Below are 18,755 nucleotides of genomic sequence, written 5' to 3'. Positions count from 1 at the left end.
AACACACTAGTGCTTAATGTTTTACAAAGTTCATGATAACAGGCACAAAAGTTACACTCTTTTATAAGTCAGAATGTAGGCCAACTGTATTTTTAGGATTCTATTTCAGGGACTGGATGAGTGGTTAAAGAATTTACATCTGTTCTCCACTATACTTTAAAAATCCCCTTTTAATCCACTAAGACTTTTTTTTTTTTTTTTTCATTTTTGGTGGTCACAATCATTTAGAAAGTAAAGAATAAAATAAATTCAAGTAGCCCAAACAAATGGCAGTACGCTATGAAACCATTGAAATACAAAATCTACCAACATTGATGGCAATAACATTTGACTGGAGAAAAATCAACATTATTCAGGACAGGGAAAGTTGCTTACACATTTGTAAAATTTCTGCTTTCTTAGTACCAAATTAGGACTTAAGAAGTCTCTGGTAACAAATTTCCTTATGGTGGCTTTGCTCTAGAAACTTTTCTAAAAACCTTTTTGTTTTTGAAATAAACATTTTATAGGAATTCCTAGGCCTCAAAAGAGAGCAGTGAATATGGTAATAGTTTTCATAATGAAGATGTGTTCCTTACAGGCAGCACGCACTAACACAATATGGAGAAGCAGCCTGGCACTAGGCCCGATTAGCAAGGGGCCACGTGGTCCACTTAGTTCAAGCCCACTCAAATTAAGGTCACCACTCCCAAGGGTAGCAGACAAACTCAGACCCACACGCTCTACTTCAATCTACCAGGGCCCATCTACTTGCTCTACTTCTGCTAACAAACTGTCATAATTAAATGTTTACTGATGACCATTTGGGGACTGGCAGCTGTGTTTCAGGCACTGTGCCAGTGGATTATATATATATAGTCCTTCCCCTTTAAGAATGCTATTTTTTTGAGGAGGAAATTTAAACAGAGATGTTTGGATTCATTTAAACTTCTTTTCTTGTTTTTTGACAGTATGTTTCTTTAATGGCCCAGGATAAGGAATCTCATGGAGACAGATACACAAAGTAAAGACAAAGGCCGCCAGAGGCTTCCCAGACTCCCAAAATTCTCCATGATTCGCATTGGGGTTTTGTATCATCTCAGCCTTGCCCCCCCACTCCTTGTTACCTGCAGGTCTTAGAGGCTGTGGCTGTGTGTACCCACCTGGTCACCAGGTATGAGTAATGGAGGCAAAATGACCTCAGCATGTTACTCACAGGCTACACTACAGAGTTACTTTCTGCCAGAACAAACTACGTCAGGCTCCCAGGTACAGTCTCATCCTTCAGCAAGACCAGGCTTCAAGTTGGCCTAAGATCCATCATCACTACCTAATTCTAGAAAACCATCATCCCCCAGAAGGAAATTCCATGCCCATCAGAAGTTATTCCTTATCCTGACCCTCACCCCTGACACTCCCCCCAGCCCCCGGCAGGTACTGGCAACCACTAATCCAATTTCTGTCTCTAGGCATTTGCCCATACTGGGCATTTCATATGAAAGGAATCATACAATATGTGGCCTTTCCTCTCTGGTTTCTTTTACTTAACATGTTTTTAAGATTCATCCCGTTGTAGCATGTATCAGTATCCCCATTACTTTTTTGGCTAAGTATTTCATTATATGAATATACCATATTTTGTTTATCAGTTCATCACTGATGGAAATTTCAGTTGTTTCCACCTCTTAGCTATTATGAATAATGCAGCTACAAAAATTCATGCACAGGTTTTTGTGTAGGCAGGTTCTAAATTCTCTTCCATACATATAACTAGGACTGGAACTCCTGGGTCATATGGCAACTATGTTCAACGTTTTGAGGAAGGACCTGCTCCCTCAAAAGAGGGGCTTCTTCATTTTACATTCCCACAACAGTGTATGATGGTTTTCAGTGTCTACACATCTTCACCAACATTTGTTATTGTTTTTGCTTTTTAAAAAATTTATATCCAAGTGAGTTAGCATATAGTACAATAATGATTTCAGGAGTAGAATCTGGTGATTCATCCCTTACAAATAACACCGAGTGCTCATCCCAATAAGGGGCTCCTTAATGCCCCTTGCCCTTTTACCTCACCCCCCACCCAAAACCACTCCAGCAACCGTCAGTTTGTTCTCTGTATTTAAGAGTCACTTATGTTTTGTCTCTCTCTCTCTCTCTGTTTTTATATTATTTTTGTTTCCCTTCCCTTATGTTCATCTGTTGTTTTTTTTTTTTTTTAATTAGAGTTAGTGGGTCTGAAGTGATATCTCACTGTGGTTTTGATTTGTATTTATTTGATGACTAATGATGTTGAGCATCTTTTCATGTGCTTATTGGCCATTTGTATATCTTCTGTGGATAAATCTATTCAAATCCTTTGCCCATTTTTATTTCTTATTGGGTTGTCTTCTACTGTTGAGTTGTAAGAGTTCTTTATTCTGGATACGAGACTCTTATCAGATATATGATTTACAAATATATTCTCTCCCCTGTACATTGTCTCTTTACTTTTTTGATAGTGTGTACTTTGATGCACATAAGTATTTAATTTTGATGAAGTCCAAATTTATCCATTTTTTCTTTTGTTGTGTGGGCTAATAAACAACTGCCGAATCCAATGTCACAAAGATTTATCTCTAGGCTTTCTTACGAAAGTTTTAGTTCTTAGATTTAGGTACCTGGTGCATTTATAGTTAGTTTTTGTATGTGGTGTGAGGTAGGGGTGTGACTTCATTCTTTCACATATGGATGGATATTCAGTTGTCCCAACAGCATCTATTGAAAAGATTATTCTTCCTCACTGAACTGTTTTGACTCTCCTATCAAAATCAATTAACCATCAATGCAAGGGTCTATCCTGAATTCCCAATTCTGTTCCAGTAAACTGTATGTCTATCTTTATGCCAGTGCCACACGTCTTGATTACTGAAGCTGTGTGATTAAGTTTTGAAATGTGGCAGTGTGGATTCTCCAACTTTGCATGTCTTCCTTAAGACTGTTTTGGCTATTCTGGGTTTCTTATATCTCCATTCAAATTTTAGGATCAATTTGTCAATTCCTGCAGAAAAAAAAAACAGCTAGAATTTTGATGGAGACTGAGTTGAATCAACAGATTAATCTGGGGAGTACTGCTATCATAGTTATATTAAGTTTTCTAATCCATAAACACAGGATGTCTTTCCATTTATTTAGGTCATTTTTAACTTCTTTTAACAATGTTTTGTAGTTTGCAGTATATGGGTCTTAACATTTCTTCTGTTAAATTTATTCCTAAGTATTTCATTATTTTTGGTGCTTTATAAAGGAAATTATTTTCTTCATTTCTTTTCTGGTTTGTTCAATGCTACTATATGGAAATAAAACTGATTTTTACATATTAATCTTCTATCTTGTAATCTTGTTGAATTCATTTATTAGCTCTAATAGCTTTTTGTGGATTTCTTAGGATTCTTTATATACAAGATCACATTCATCTGTAAACTAACCCATTTTTGAAAAGTAAAAAATACAGTGTGGGATTTTCTTGAGTAGAAATTGATACAACTGATCTCAAGAAAAATATTTCACTAGGGGTGCCTGGGTGGCTCAGCTGGTTAGGCATCTGACTTTGGCTCAGGTCATGATCTCATGGTTTGTGAGTTCTAGCCCCACGTCGGGCTCTGTGCTGACAGCTCAGAGCCTGGAGCCTGCTTCAGATTCTGTGTCTCCCTCTCTCTCTGCCCCTCCCCTGCTCACTCTCTGTCTCTCTCTCAAAAATAAACACTAAAAAATTTTTTTAAATATTTCACTATATGCTTTTTGAAAGACAAATTCATTCACACTTCGTACCAATATGTGAAAACTTAGAGCAAAAGTATCCTTCCTGGCTTTACCAGTAGAATCCTCAAAGTGTTTTTAGTTAGAGTAAAGCAAAAAGCCACTGTTCACTAAAAACTGTTTTCAAGGGCATATCTGGAAAGTCAACCTTATTCAGACAGTATTCTTTTTTTTTTTTTTAATGTTTAATTTTGAGACAGAGAGACAGAGCATGAGAAGGGGGAGGGGCAGAGAGAGGGGGAGACACAGAATCCAAAGCAGGCTCCAGGCAGGGAGCTGTCAGCACAAAGCTGGATGCAGGCTTGAACCTACGAACCGCAAGATCATGACCTGAGCCAAAGTCAGACGCTTAACCGACTGAGCCACCCTGGCGCTCCCAGACAGTATTGTTAAAGTCTACCCTAGACTGGGAACTCTATGAGGAGCCTACTGAATGCTTCCCTCCTTGACTGCTGCCCTTCCATGCGAACTGGCAATCTCAGTGATATGTAAAGTCATTTACTTAATATTACCCCAACATTTTCTAAAAGGGATATAAATCTTTATAAAGTGCAAACACATAAATAATTTCATGAAACAGAAAATGCAGCTTCTTCATGGAAGAAACTAAGTGTGAATCCTAGCTGTTCCACCCACCAGCAACACAACCCTGAGCGGATTCCTTATCCCCACTTCACAGACAAAACCAACAGGACTCAGGATGGCTAACGGTAACCATGACTACACATGCTGTACTTAGACCATATATGTGCCTAACATGACACCACCCCCCCCATTCCTTAGTTTCCTTCATCACATGGAAATTAATACAGCTGCTCTCACTGATCATCAATATTAGCTCTGACCTTTTTTGGCAACAAAAGCAGAAAAGGAAACGTGATAAATGTCAGAACTAATATTAAAAGGAAGAAGCTTACCAGTTCTTCTGATGAGATTTTTTCCCCCACAAAAAAATACATATTTAAATCTCTCCCTAATGGCTCCTTTTATCAGGGAAATTAACAATATAAATGAATAATAATTATTCTTCATTCGAAGGTTTCAGAGCAATGGAAACAGGTGTTTTGTTTTGTTTTGTTTTTTAATCAACTGTATATCATTAAGCCAGAGAAGTGATTGTGTAGGAACAGGCCAATGTGGTCCCAGCACAAAGCTTCAAGAACCTAACTGGCTTGCCCACAATGTCAAGAGGGAAGCTGGCAGAGTGAAGGAGGTAACACTGTGCGCCTGGTCACATGTACTCATTCTTCATGTCAGAGCAACACTAGGGTTGCTACAGACACAAAGAGTTTAACGACCAGAGACTCCCCCCACTTTCAGGGTACAAAGTGATCGAGATGCAAACACTTGAATACTGACCAACTAGACTGCCGTGTACAGATAAAGGACTAACATGCTTATTGTGTAGCCAGTAAAGAGTGGGTCAAGGAAGCTGTGCACTTAGGATCTATCTCACTCTTCTCATCATTGGAGGAGGCTTGACAAAAGAGATAGAATTTCAATCATTAAGTGAGGACAAACCTCAGCCAGTCGGCAAAGAGAGGAAAGAGGGAACACATTTTAAAGTTCACTTTTTTTTTTAAGCTATCCTTTTTTAAAAATTTATTTTAAAGTGAATGAGAGAGCAAGATAGCATGTGAACAGGGGAGGAGCAGAGAGAGAGGCAAAGAGAGAATCCCAACTCCTCGCTCTCAGAACAGAATCCAACGTGGGGCTTGATCTCACAAACCATGAGATCATGACCTGAGCCAAAATCAAGAGCTGGACGCTTAAACCAACTGAGCCACCCAGGTGCTGCTAAAGTTCACTTTCATGAAAGGCTTTGAAGCTTTCTGCTTGGTTTGACCAGAGCTTGGTGGGTCTACACCACAGTAAAAACTCTATAGTGCATGCTGCTACAACAAACAAACACTACCAAGCTTCTGAAACAGTGGTCTCCAAACTTAACTTGAAAAATATTTGCAGCAGACTTTTTTTTTTTTTTTTTCAACGTTTATTTATTTTTGGGACAGAGAGAGACAGAGCATGAACGGGGGAGGGGCAGAGAGAGAGGGAGACACAGAATCGGAAACAGGCTCCAGGCTCTGAGCCATCAGCCCAGAGCCCGACGCGGGGCTCGAACTCACGGACCGCGAGATCGTGACCTGGCTCAAGTCGGACGCTTAACCGACTGCGCCACCCAGGCGCCCCACAGCAGACTTTTAAGTAAATATTATATGCAACATCAATACAAAAAATAAAAAAGCTAGTAACAGAGCTGTGCAGGCACAAACAGGGATCAGCAAAGACCACCCACCAGAGTGCTGTTTCTCACTCTCCTCTGTGTCCAACAGAGATTTCACTGGAACCCCTAGGGACCTGAAAAAGGAGAGGTTAAGAACCACTAGTCTTGAGCTTCACAGACTCCCAAACATTCTCTTCTAGACTGGTGGTCCTCACACATTTATAAGAGTATACTTTTATAATCCTCTTCGCATTTATTTTTAAAATATATAGATGTACTTTTAAATTTAATGTAATTTTTAAGTAAAAAAAATAAAGCATTTTAAAATATTTTATTTAAAAATACAAAAATCTTTTGGGCTCTCAATAATTAGCAATGGGACTGAAAATACTGTATTATGTATTAAATCTTTTGTTTTATAGCTGGGTACAAAACAATTGATTCTAAATTGTTTTAATCCTTTGTTTAATCACTATAATAGGTGAAATTCTTCACAAAGTTACACTGATTCAAGAGGAACTATATTCTCAGCTGCATTTATTAAATCATCACTAATTTTTAAAAATGACTTCTGCTTGCAGTAAGGTCTCTGTTGAAATTCTGCTCACCATCATCTTCCGTGACACCAATCATTTGTATATGAAGACTAATCAGAAAGTGGTGTGTTTTGGGGCACCTGGGTGACTCAGTCAGTTAAGTTTCTGACGTTGGCTCAGGTCATGATCTCATGTTTCATGAGTTCCACCCCCATACTCGGTTCTATGCTGACAGCTCAGAACCTGGAGCCTGCTTCAGATTCTGTGTCTCCCTCTCTCTCTCTCTGCCCCTCCCCTGCTCATGCTCTATCTCTCAAAAATAAACATTAAAAACAATTTTTTTAAAAAGTGCTGTGTTTTTGTATTTTTAACAAAAGAGTTTAAAGAAACTGTATTAGGGGAATTAATTTCTCACTCATTGTTAATCACCTTTATTTATTTATTATTTTTATTTATTTTTTAAAATTTTTTAAATTTAAATCTAAGTTAGTTAGCAATATAGTGCACCAATGATTTCAGGAGTAGATTCCTTAATGCCCCTTGCCCATTTAGCCCATCACCCCTCCCACAACCCCTCCAGTAACCCTCTGTTCTCCATGTTTTAGAGTCTCTTATGTTTTGCCCTTCTCCCTGTTTTTATATTATTTTTGCTTCCCTTCCCTTATGTTCATCTGTTTTGTATCTTAAAGTCCTCATATGAGTGAAGTCTTATGATATTTGTCTTTCTCTAATTTCGTTTAGCATAATACCCTCTAGTTCCATCCATGTAGTTGCAAGTGGCAAGATTTCATTCTTTTTGATAGCTGAGTAATATTCCATCATGTATATACATGTATATACACCACATCTTCTTTATCCATTCATCCATCGATGGACATTTGGGCTCTTTACATACTTTGGCTATTGTCATCAACTTTACTTTAAAGGACAAGGTACTATGCTAAAGTGCCATCACAGAAAAGGGCCAAATCTGGGACATTCTTACTCTTTAGTAAAAGAAAGATGTGTGATTCCGCATGAGGTAACCAGTACACTTCTTTATGGTTCAAAAGATCTTCATGATCATTCTTCATGCCACCAAAAAGTATTATAGGGATTCTACTATGTGAGAGACTTGCTTCATCCAAGTAGCCACACTGAGGGTGGCTGCCGTGCAGCCACGTGGTGAGGGTAGGACACGGACTGTAGTGCCCTGCAGTTCCCTGAAAGTGCAATGACCTGCGACCTGTGTGACGCTGGCTTCTTCCCACATGTCAATGGCGAATGATCTGCACCCCGCAGGATTCCTAACAGTGCGCACTGCTCGGGGATTTCAGGAAGCGACAATTTATGGCCATCGTGTACTGAGGTACCCAGGGAAGCAGCAGCCGACTCACAGGAACACCGCAGAATACTTTACACTTGAGACAGACATAGCAGCACTCAACAGTCGTTAGACACCACGTGAACCACGAGCTCATGTCGTTCCATTTCCACACTGGACAGCACGACATCCCTTTCAAGGACACCATGTCTTTGCAAAGCTGGGTTGCCAGGGACAAAGGGTAAGTACCAGGTGAAAAATCAATGTGGAAAGGGAAAAGGGGTGGCATTTTGAGAGGCTGAGCGGTGTCCAGCAGGTACCCACATCCTACAGCAAATATTTGGCAACGTTTAAAAATGAAATAAATGGGTGCTTGTGTGGCTCAGCCAATTAAACGTCCAACTTTGGCTCAGGTCATGATCTGACAGTCCGTGGGTTCGAGCCCCGCAGTGGGCTCTGTGCTGACAGCTCAGAGCCTGGAGCCTGCTTCACATTCTGTGTCTCCCTCTCTCTATGCCCCTCCCCGGCTTGTGCTCTGTCTCACTCTCTCTCAAAAATAAATAAACATTAAAAAAATATTTTTTAATAAAAAAACTAAAATGAAATAAAAATATTTATTCTTTCCATTTACGTATATTATTTTTTGAAACAGCTACTAGGTTGTTAGAATAAAAATACTTATTATGTTGGCTGGACTTACCTACTTAATAAATGGCACCATCAGATATGGCCAGGAGCACTAAGAAAATGTGTCTGTTTCCCAAAGGGCCATGAGAGCCACCTGAGCTACAGTGGCGGTGCATGAAGTAGCGGAAAGCACAGGTCCAGGACCAGGGGGGCCGTGCTCCAGTTCCAACTCTGCCATCAACCCCCAAATGCTCTTCACATTAACCAACCACTGGCAAACCAAATGCACTAGTGGACAGATGCTCACAGGTGGCCCCAGCTTCAAGGCGACTGCAGTCAGCTTGCCCTAGATAAAGGCTTGGCTGTCTCCTCCAGGCGGGACGCTCCTGCCCTCCCTGAGGGGCCCACAACCTGGACAAATCCACAGCTTTCCCAGCTCATGCCAAGTACTGAGCTAGGCGCCAAAAAGAGAAACCGAGGTCCCATTCTCACTGTTGCTCAAAAGGCATATACTGAGGTGGCTGACTCATGTGACCAATGAGAAATAAGCAGAGTTAATCTATGCAACAATTCCCACTTCAGAATCTACAAAGATAACAGCAAGTATGATCATTCAGATGGCAGCCATTTCGTGTTCAAATTTTTTTTTTTTTAATATGAAATATGTATGTCTTACAGGGGTGCCTGGGTGGCTCAATTGGTTGAGCGTCCGACTTCAGCTCAGGTCATGATCTCACAGCTCCTGAGTTCAAGCCCCGCTTTGGGCTCTGTGCTGACAGCTCAGAGCCTGAAGCCTGCTTCGGATTCTGCATCTCCCCCTCTCTCTGCCCCTCCCTCACTCGCATTTTGTCTCTGACTCTCTCAAAAATCAATAAACATTAAAAAAAAATTTTTTTTTAATAAATATGTGTGCCTTATTTATAAAACCATACTACCTCTGAATAGTTGTTTGGTTACTAAATATTTGATTCAGTGCCCTACAGAAACCGTTTGGGAATCCTCTGGGAAACTGAAGAATTGTTTTCATGAGGAAAGTTTGTAAGTTTCAAGTAAGGATTTGCTTAAAACGTAGTATACTTATGCATATATGCAATTTCCTCAACATTTCGCCATCTCAACTGCTTAAAGGGCCTTTCTGGCATGGTCTAGGACACCAGGAGTGCCCAAGTTTCTCCAAGGAGTCTGTTCTTTGCTTCTTTCTACCAAGTGAAAACTCACTGTTACTTTAGTATGCAAAATCTTACATCCAACAGGTAGAAATCATGGAATCTCTTGCTTTGGTTAAAATGTATTCATAAAATATATATATATTAATTAATATATAATATATACATATGTATATATATATATATAATATATATATATATATATATATTTTTTTTTTTTTTTTTTTTTTAACAACCAGGAACAGGAAACTCGCTATCTCCCATTTATTTTCACAAACTGACCTAGTAAGAATCAGTTGATTCATTCATCTGCCCCATATTCTTACTTCCTGGGTGATGATTCACCACAGGCTTCAAGTTCAGAGTGACAGTTTGTTTTGGAAGCAATCAGTATACATAAGGCTGTAACAGTTACACAAGATGATTAAGACTACAATCAAAACAAAACAGAACACTACCCTTATTACTGACAGGATACGCAGGTACACAAGAAATCCTGAACACTGACAAAAACAGGTACACGTACTAACAGAAAAGATGGAATAAAGGATATGTAATTTATTCTAAAATGACTATTAACTAGCATTCTCTATTAATACAATGTAGCGGGGAGTGAGAAAGGCCCTCTTATTCAAAAAAAAAGAATGTATTTTCTCTCAAAGCATTCAACCTTTTTAGAAAAGACATAAATGGGGGGATAGAAGGGATGAACATGTGGGCAGTGGTAGGCTAAGAAAGAATGGGAAGGTGAGTATCAAGGGAATTAGATTCCAGAGACTTCCGAGGAGGAAGGGGAGGAGGAGGAGGAGTCAGTTTAGGCATTTAAATGGCTATTATAATTTGGCTATTGTTGGAAGTGCTGCTATAAACATTGGTGTACAAGTGCCCCTATGCATCAATAGCCAAACTATGGAAAGAGCCTAAATGTCCATCAGCTGACGAATGGACGAAGAAGATGTGGTTTATATACACAATGGAATACTACTTGGCAATGAGAAAGAATGAAATCTGGCCTTTTGTAGCAACGTGGATGGAAATGGAGAGTGTTATGCTAAGTGAAATAAGTCATACAGACAAAGACAGATACCATATGTTTTCACTCATATATGGATCCTGAGAAACTTAACAGAAGACCATGGGGGAGGGGAAGGGGGGGAAAAAGTTACAGAGAGGGAGGGAGGCAAACCATAAGAGACTATCAAAAACTGAGAATAAACTGAGGGTTGTTGGGAAAGAGGGGAAAGTGCATGATGGGCATTGAGGAGGGCACCTGTTGGGATGAGCACTGGGTGTTGCACGGAAACCAATTTGACAATAAATTATATAAAAACAAAAATAAAAATAAATGGCTATTATATTAATTAGAAATATATGAATCTTGATACAGCAAAAGTACTAAGTCAAGAAACCCACAGTAAAACATGATTGTTTCCTCTGCAACAGATACCATCAACTCAGAGTATACTGGGGCTTCCTGTCCCCTTCCCCTCCTGGGACATTAAGGACACAAATCTGTATCAGCAAGTCTGGCAACATGTTTAAACAGCTTGCATCTCAGAAAACATGATCTTGCCGGCTCAAACCGGGGTCAGCCTGCTGTCTTCCGCCTGTATAGGAGGGAGAGGAGGGGGCAAAGTTGTCTATGAAAAGCAGTCCACTCCCACAGATTTCTGGAAAGAGACCCTTTGCAGAACAGACATCTGTCAGATACACTGCAGTTCTCAAAACCAAACTTTCTGTTTTGTCTTAGAACTCAGGTAGGACATGTGAACACAAGGAAAACCTTTTATGACACTAGGGAAAACTGGTCCACTAGCTTCGGCCGGCCACGTTGCACTTTTGTTTTAAGTGGTAAAGCATGAGCTGTCAGCCTGATTTAACCCACTGTATGTCCTGGAGGTATGGAAAAGATCTGCTAATTCAATTAATTCATCTGTGAGAATGTGTAAGAGAACATTTAATTGCCCGCACACATTTTCTTCAAAGGATTTTATTTCTGGCCATGGCTGTCCTCCCCAGCCTCTAAGCTGGCACCATGGAAGTGTGCCCATCCCATCCCATGTCCCTCTCCCCATTCCACGCCTGCTCTCCAAAGACACCACTCCTACTCGCTATTCTCAGATCTGAGGTGCACAGACACTGGCAGACGCAGCCGTTGTTCAGGGTACCTACTCCGTAAATGTTTGATCAAAGTACTGAGAGTCGTAGCTGCCAACAGGATTTATTAACTACCTACATGACCAGTGCTACTTTGTTCGCTTAAGTTAACTACTCTGGAATCCATCAGTTTGAAGGACATGTCCAAATAAATTTAGGTTTTTCACAGTAGTATTACCCCTTTTGACCACTGGGATTTAGGGTCAACTGAAAGCAAAAACACCGGAATCTCGCTATGATCTTTCTTGAGGATGAGATTAAAGATTGGGTAAAAGGCTTTCGGAATAGAAAGATAAGAGCCGTAAAAGAGAAAGAGACTGGGGTGGATGATGAAAACACTCTCCTGTCCTCACATAAACACTTACTTGCCGATATTTTCAGGCAGGGACTGCAGGGAGATGTCATTTACAGAGAGACATGTCAAATTCTGTAATTCAGGAAAGCTTTCTGGCAATCTGAAACAGCAACAACAAAATGTTAATTGAAAAAGAAAAGTGCATATAGAGTGTACGCCAGACACAAATATAATGATTTCTCCCATATTCTCATTGAAATAACTTAAAATTACATTTTAAGTGGCATATTTGCCTGGTCTTCCTATATAGAAGACATCGATAAGGAAAGAAGCCAAGACTCAGTTTACCGAGAAGTACAGAGGCATGAAAAATACTTCATGGGGTGATCCAGGAATAATTAACCCAGGAAAGATACGCAAGCTCTAACACTAATTTAGCCCAGAAGATTATAATAAAACACAGGACAGCAGCTTAATAATGGCTTTTTTTCTGTAGATTATAATAGCCAGAGCAAAGCTATGGATTACTTAGAACTGATCAATTGACAGCAATTGCTACTTTCTTAATAATTTTCTTTTAACTTGATTTAAGATGCCAATCACTTGAGATAATTATTATGCTTCACTATGTTCTACACAAAAGGACATTCTTTATACTTCCCTTAAATGCTACTGAAGAGTGAGGTTTTCAAAATAAAAGTATTTAAAAACTTGCAAAGAAAGTTTACTTTCAGTATTTCTATGGTTACCTCCAGTTAGGGAGGAAAAAAAAAATAGGGTTAAAAAGATCTCATTGCTTCTAAAATGCCAAAGGTCCTTATACATAAATCTGCTAATACAGACAATAGAACATAGAATTCATTGTTTCAGGTAGGAACGAGGAGGGGGGCTTCTTGCTTTAGTGATAGTCTCTACATTAGAATCTTTCATTTCATTCCTCTTTCTAGGTTCCTTTTTTAAAAAGAAAACTCTAGGGGCACCTGGGTGGCTGGGTGGCTCAGTCGGTTGAGTGTCCAACCCTTGATTTTGGCTCAGGTCATGATCCAAGCAATGGTGGTAGGACTGAGCCCCAAGCTGAGCATGGAACCTATTTAAGATTCTCTCTCTCTCTCTCTCTCTCTCTCTCTCTCTCTCTCTCTCTCCCCCTCTCCCCCCACCCCCTTCTGGCCCTATCCCCCACCCTTGCTCTCTCTCTTTCTCTAAATAAATTTTAAAAAATAAGTAAATAAAAATTAGTAAAATTTAAAAAATAATAAGCAAATTCTATGGTACTATTTCACATATAATATAGGTAATTCCAAACTTCAAAAACAAATCCAGGCCCTGCAAGATGAGAGTTATAGTCCATTATCACTGAAACACTTTCTACAAAGTTGAAACCTCTTTCACAGTGTAAGAGAGGTAAGATTTTTTATTCATATTTAAAAAGATGCAACTTACCTGCTGCCTGAGTTTCTACCGTAAAGTACGTATCATTTTACAATTTTAAAAGTAGCTAAAATGCTCTTAAATATAAGGAAAAGGTATTTTGAAATAGCTGATTTCCTTTTTTATGAGCTGTTCACGTTAAGAGCCAAGCCACTGTGTGGGGAGGAAGCGTGGACGGCAGGCTAGGAGAAAGGAAGTCTAGCTGGAGCTGCCACTCAGAGGCTGCGTCATCTCAAAAGGTCATTCAGTCTCTTTCAGCCTCAGTTTCTTCAGCCATAGCATAAGCGGGTCAACCCAAATCATTTTTAAGGTCCTTTCAACTCACAGATAAGTTGTCTTAATTCTTAAAGGAGTACACCTGCCAAATCAAAAAGACTTTACTTTAAGAAACCTCCCAAATATGAGGCCAGGAGAAAAACGGAGTAAAGCCTCCTACAGGGTGGGTGTGTTCTGGTCGGAGAGTTTTGAGAGAATGGTAAAGCCGTGTGTCAGCAGACATTAGAAAAGGAAAACTAAAGAGGTAGAAAAGGGGATTAAGCAATTGAATGGCAAAAAAAAAAAAAAAAAAAAAAAAGTCCTCCAAGGCAGCATAATAGTATTTCCCAGCTGCCTAACCCTACAAGCTGCCTTACGGATAAACAGCTTAGTTCAGTTCAACAGCCATTTAGAAACTGCTTATTCCATTCCAGAAACTAAGGTAGGGCTGGAGATAAAACAATAATAGAAGAATACAAGTAAACTTTCTCAGTCTAATTGGGGAGTCTTGGTCAAGGTGATAACTCAAATGTAAATTTCAAGGGGGTGCCTGGGTGGCTCAGTCAGTTAAGAGAATGACTCTTGGTTTCAGCCCAGGTCATGATCTCACGGTTCGTGGGTTAGAGCCCTACACCGGGCTCTGTGCTGACAGCTCAGAGCCTGGAGCCTGCTTCAGATTCTGTGTCTCCCTCTCTCTCTGCCCCTCCCCTACTCGTGCTCTGTCTCCCTCTGTCTCTCAAAAATAAATAAACGTTAAAAAAATTTTTTTAATAAAATAAAATATATAAATTTAAAGTGTTAGGAAAAGGGTATGCTCAGAGCATAACGGAAGGCCAGAGGAGGGGACTGTGCAGAGTAAGAAAAGACTTCCCAAAGAAGTGTAATGCCCACGCCCCCACCGTGTACACCTTACAGGAGTGCAAAAAGAGGAGAGTGAAATAAATAACCTATGAGCACTCTGTAACAGCAGAGCATGACGTCTGACACGGGCAACCGAAAGCAATGAACATGGAAAGATAGGCCAAGGTCAGATACAGGGCAGGGAAGACTGCATAGCACCTGGAGGAGACGCCACTTTATCATATAGAAACAGGGAGCTCCAGAAAGGTTTGAAGAAGAGGGACAATTGTGTGGACCATGGTTAAGAAAGAAGACAAGACTTGAGGACAGAGATGAGTTAGAGCTTACTACGTTTACTATTTTTCATAAAAATAGATGTTATTAGTAATATAGTCACTGAAATTCAAAAGACAAAAATAAAAAAGAATTTTTTTTAATGTTTATTTATTTTTGAGAGAGCAACAGAGCATAAACAGGGGAGGAGCAGAGAGAGGGGTAGACACAGAATCCGAAGCAGGCTCCAGGCTATAGGCTGTCACACAGAGCCCGATGCGGGGCTCAAACTCACAAACCATGAGATCATGACCTGTGCTAAAGTCGGACGCTTAACCGACTGAGCCACCCAGGCGTCCCAAAAGTATTTTGTAAAACACATTGACTTCAGGGTGCCTAGAGTTGGTTAAGCATCCAATTTTGGCTCAGATCATGATCTCATGGTTTGTGGGTTCGAGACCCATGTCCGGCTCTGTGCTGACAGCTCAGAGCCTGGAGCCTGCTTCGGATTCTGTGCCTCCCTCTCTCTCTGCCCCTTCCCCACTTGCTGGCTTGAAGCGCTCGCACGCGTGCGCTCTCTCAAAAATAAACATTAAAAATTTTTAAAAATAAAACATTTACTTCTTAAAAATAGCAGAAATGGCAAAAGCAACACTAAATGGGCATTCTCCAGCACTCCATACCCAAGAAGACCCAAGTAATTTTCATATGGGCAATATGTATCCCAAATTTTAATCTCATCTCAATTTTCCTATATGCTTAAAAAAAAAAGAACAAACAGAAGGGAAGAGGGAAAAGTACCTCTCTCTTGAGGTTGCTAACAGAGTTTAGAAATCTTAGATATGAACCTACCTGGCCTAGAGACACATCTGGAACTTTTCCTAAGGACCATCTCTGAATTGCCAGGTAGGCAACAATTCAGCTAACCTGGCAACACAGGAACCTGGAAGCCAGTTATCAGTGGCCTCATGACTGAGCTAGGAGCCACAAGGAGGGTGGCTCAGCTGTGCCCAGGCAATGTGCTGCATCATACCAGAACGGACAAGGCTGGAATCGGTAGTAAAACAGTGATAAGGTGGCTTTACTTAGAGGAATAAACCCAAAGAAATCCTCACAGCTATCGCTAAAGTAAGGAAATAATGGTGTTGGCAGAGTTGTTTGTTTGTTTTAAAGGGAGAATTAGAGGAAAGCTAAGATAGTAATATGTTTCATTACTGGGGTGGAAAAAATATCCCTTATTAGGACTTCTCCTTGGATAACTATAGGGGAAGCTCTCTGGGAATTCAGAACTCAGTCTCATCCTACAAGACAACATAAGCAATAGAGGATTTATGAACTACTCCAATGCTTCATACTGCTTGAGAAATGCACTTCTCACTCCTCTTTTGTCCACCCACTATGCCTCCCCTGACCCCCTACCAATATCCTTTCAATGTTCCATCAATAGCACAGTGTGCCCTTCATTGCACAGTGCTATTTATAAATAAATCTCTACGAAGGTCAATCATCCTTGATAAAGACAGCCATCCATCTAGGTACCTACACAATGGGTAACCAGGTTGTATTCATGGCTTGGTTCCCAAAAAGGATATCCTTAGTACTACATACAGAAAAGCAAGCAGAAAGGTTACCTCGTCAGTGGATTTCCGCTGAAGTCAGCTATCTGTAGTGCTTTACAGAATGCGATGCTTTCTGGAATTTCAGGAATATCTGTAGGAGCAAAGAAAACATCTGTCATTTACCACCGTTGTTAATAGTTTTCACCATCCTCAAGACGGACCCCAGTGACAAAAGAATATCTAGTAAGTACTATCTCTATTCAAATGTGGCATGGATTTCTAAAGTATTTTTCTACAATTATTTAAACTTGCTTTCCTTAAAAAAAAAAAAGAAAAGAAAAAAAACTTGCTTTCCTAATGGAAGATACATACTCTGAGTAGAAGCACATTAAAGAAAAAAATATTAAAAACAAATAACATACATGGATGGACCTTGAAGGCATTATGCTAAGTTAAATATGTCAGGAAAAAAACAAAACAAAACAATGTATGAACTCACTTATATGTGGAATCTTAAAAACGAAACTAAAAACACCACACAAAAAAAGAGGTCAGGCTTGTGGTTACAAGAGGGAATGGGTGAGGGAAGGAGAAAAATTGGATGAAGGTGGTCAAAGGTACAGACTTCCACTTATAAGAAAGATAAGTAGTAGGGATGTAAGTACAAGATGGTGACTACAGCTAACACTACTCTATAATGTATTTAAAAATTGGTAAAGGAGTAAATCCTATGAGTTTTCATCACAAGTAGAAGATTTTTTTTCCTTTCTTTTTTTTCTTTTTACTGTAACTATATGAGATGATGGATGTTAGCTGAATCTAATGTGGTAATTATTTCACGATATAGGTAAATCAAACCATCATGCTGCACACCTTCAACTTATACAGTGATGATTGTCAATTATTTCTCAATGAAACTGGAAAAAAACAAACACCACCACCACCAAGTCCCATCACCCTATCAAAAGTCATTGATGGCATTCTGTCATAATTCCCATTCAGCTTTTTTTTCTTACATGTTCACATAGTTGTATCAGTACACTGCATTCTAGAGTATGCATTTTTAAATTATGGACTTTCTCCTTCTGATTATAAGTGTAACCATCTGGAAAATTCAAAAAAGTCCAAAGAAAACAAAAACCACCACCATTTCCATCACCCAGAGATAATGTTTTACTCTGATGTCTTTTTTTCCATTGTCCTCATATACATGCAAACACGCCGTGTGTATAAACATGTTATATTTCAAAAAACTATAAGTTCATGCTGATTTGGTTTTTTCCACTGAACATTTTACAAAATCTTTCCTGTCTTTATTTGTCCAAACAGTTTGCATTTTTCATGGCAGAAAACCCACTGCATACATTTTCAGACTTCATTTAATCAATCTCTTATTGTTGGACATTTAGGTTGTTTCCAAGTTCCTGATGTTATATTTATATTTATATCCATTTCTGATTATTTCCTTAGGCTAAGCTCCCAGAATTGTGATTACTGCATGGAAGGCATTAACAACCGTACAGTCCTTGATAAGTACTATTAAATTGCCTCAGAGGAGGCCAAGTTATATCTATTTATACTTCCATCACCCTGCACAAGGTGTCCCATTCAACATCTCTCCTCCTCCTTTCTTTCTCTTACACTTTCAAAACTGCCAGTATTATTAGTAAAAATAGTCTGGCAACATTTTGTTTTATATTGCTTTTATTACTAATGAGGCTGAATATTTTTCCCTATGTTTACTGGCTACTAAATATTATGAATTTAAAATGACCAAAAATTGTTAAAATTCCTCTTTCTCTTGGCATGAAATGTGGGGTTATAGCTTTTAGGGCTTTAAAGGTTTATTTCATAGCATTTGATTTCAAGAATACATTTATTTTGGACATACTAATATGAAGAAGGACTAAACAGAAAATGTTCTCCTGGTCCCATGAGGTTTCTTCTACTAGTTCTACAAATGCAAGCTGAGCCAAAACATACCTACTGTTTCTAAACTAGGGGTGGCAGAGGGAAGGGAGAAATCAGGGGGGAAAAAAGGATGCCCTGCTCCAGCAACCACAAAGTAATCAGAAGCTCCATAAAAGCTTTTCGTTCAAATTTAAAAGCCAAAATCATTTAAGTTTGTGGTAACATTCTCGTCACACTATTCTCTGCCTTGTACGGTCATATGAGGTAGTAAAGAGCAAACACTCTGATCCCAGTTTCATAAATATAATAGCTATACATACATATACACATACACACACAGTTGAGTCTGGAATGGATTTTTAGAATTTTTTTTTTAAAGTAGGCTTCACACCCAGTGTGGAACC

General features: G+C 39.4%; 1 protein-coding gene across 1 annotated transcript in view; it reads right to left on the bottom strand.

Moving 5' to 3' along the window:
• The window catches only part of LRRC1 (leucine rich repeat containing 1), a 134,260-nt gene that overhangs the window by 35,876 nt on the left and 79,629 nt on the right, over positions 1 to 18,755 (bottom strand). Inside the window, exons 3-4 of the mRNA XM_045498554.1 lie at positions 16,513 to 16,591; positions 12,156 to 12,245 (exon numbers count right to left, since the gene is read on the bottom strand). Of these exons, the coding sequence (XP_045354510.1) occupies positions 12,156 to 12,245; positions 16,513 to 16,591 (169 nt within the window). The remainder of the gene's footprint in view (positions 1 to 12,155; positions 12,246 to 16,512; positions 16,592 to 18,755) is intronic.

This window comes from Leopardus geoffroyi, chromosome B2 (assembly GCF_018350155.1).
Source record: "Leopardus geoffroyi isolate Oge1 chromosome B2, O.geoffroyi_Oge1_pat1.0, whole genome shotgun sequence".
Taxonomy (NCBI): Eukaryota; Metazoa; Chordata; class Mammalia; order Carnivora; family Felidae; genus Leopardus; species Leopardus geoffroyi.
This window is presented reverse-complemented; position numbering and strand designations above follow the sequence as displayed.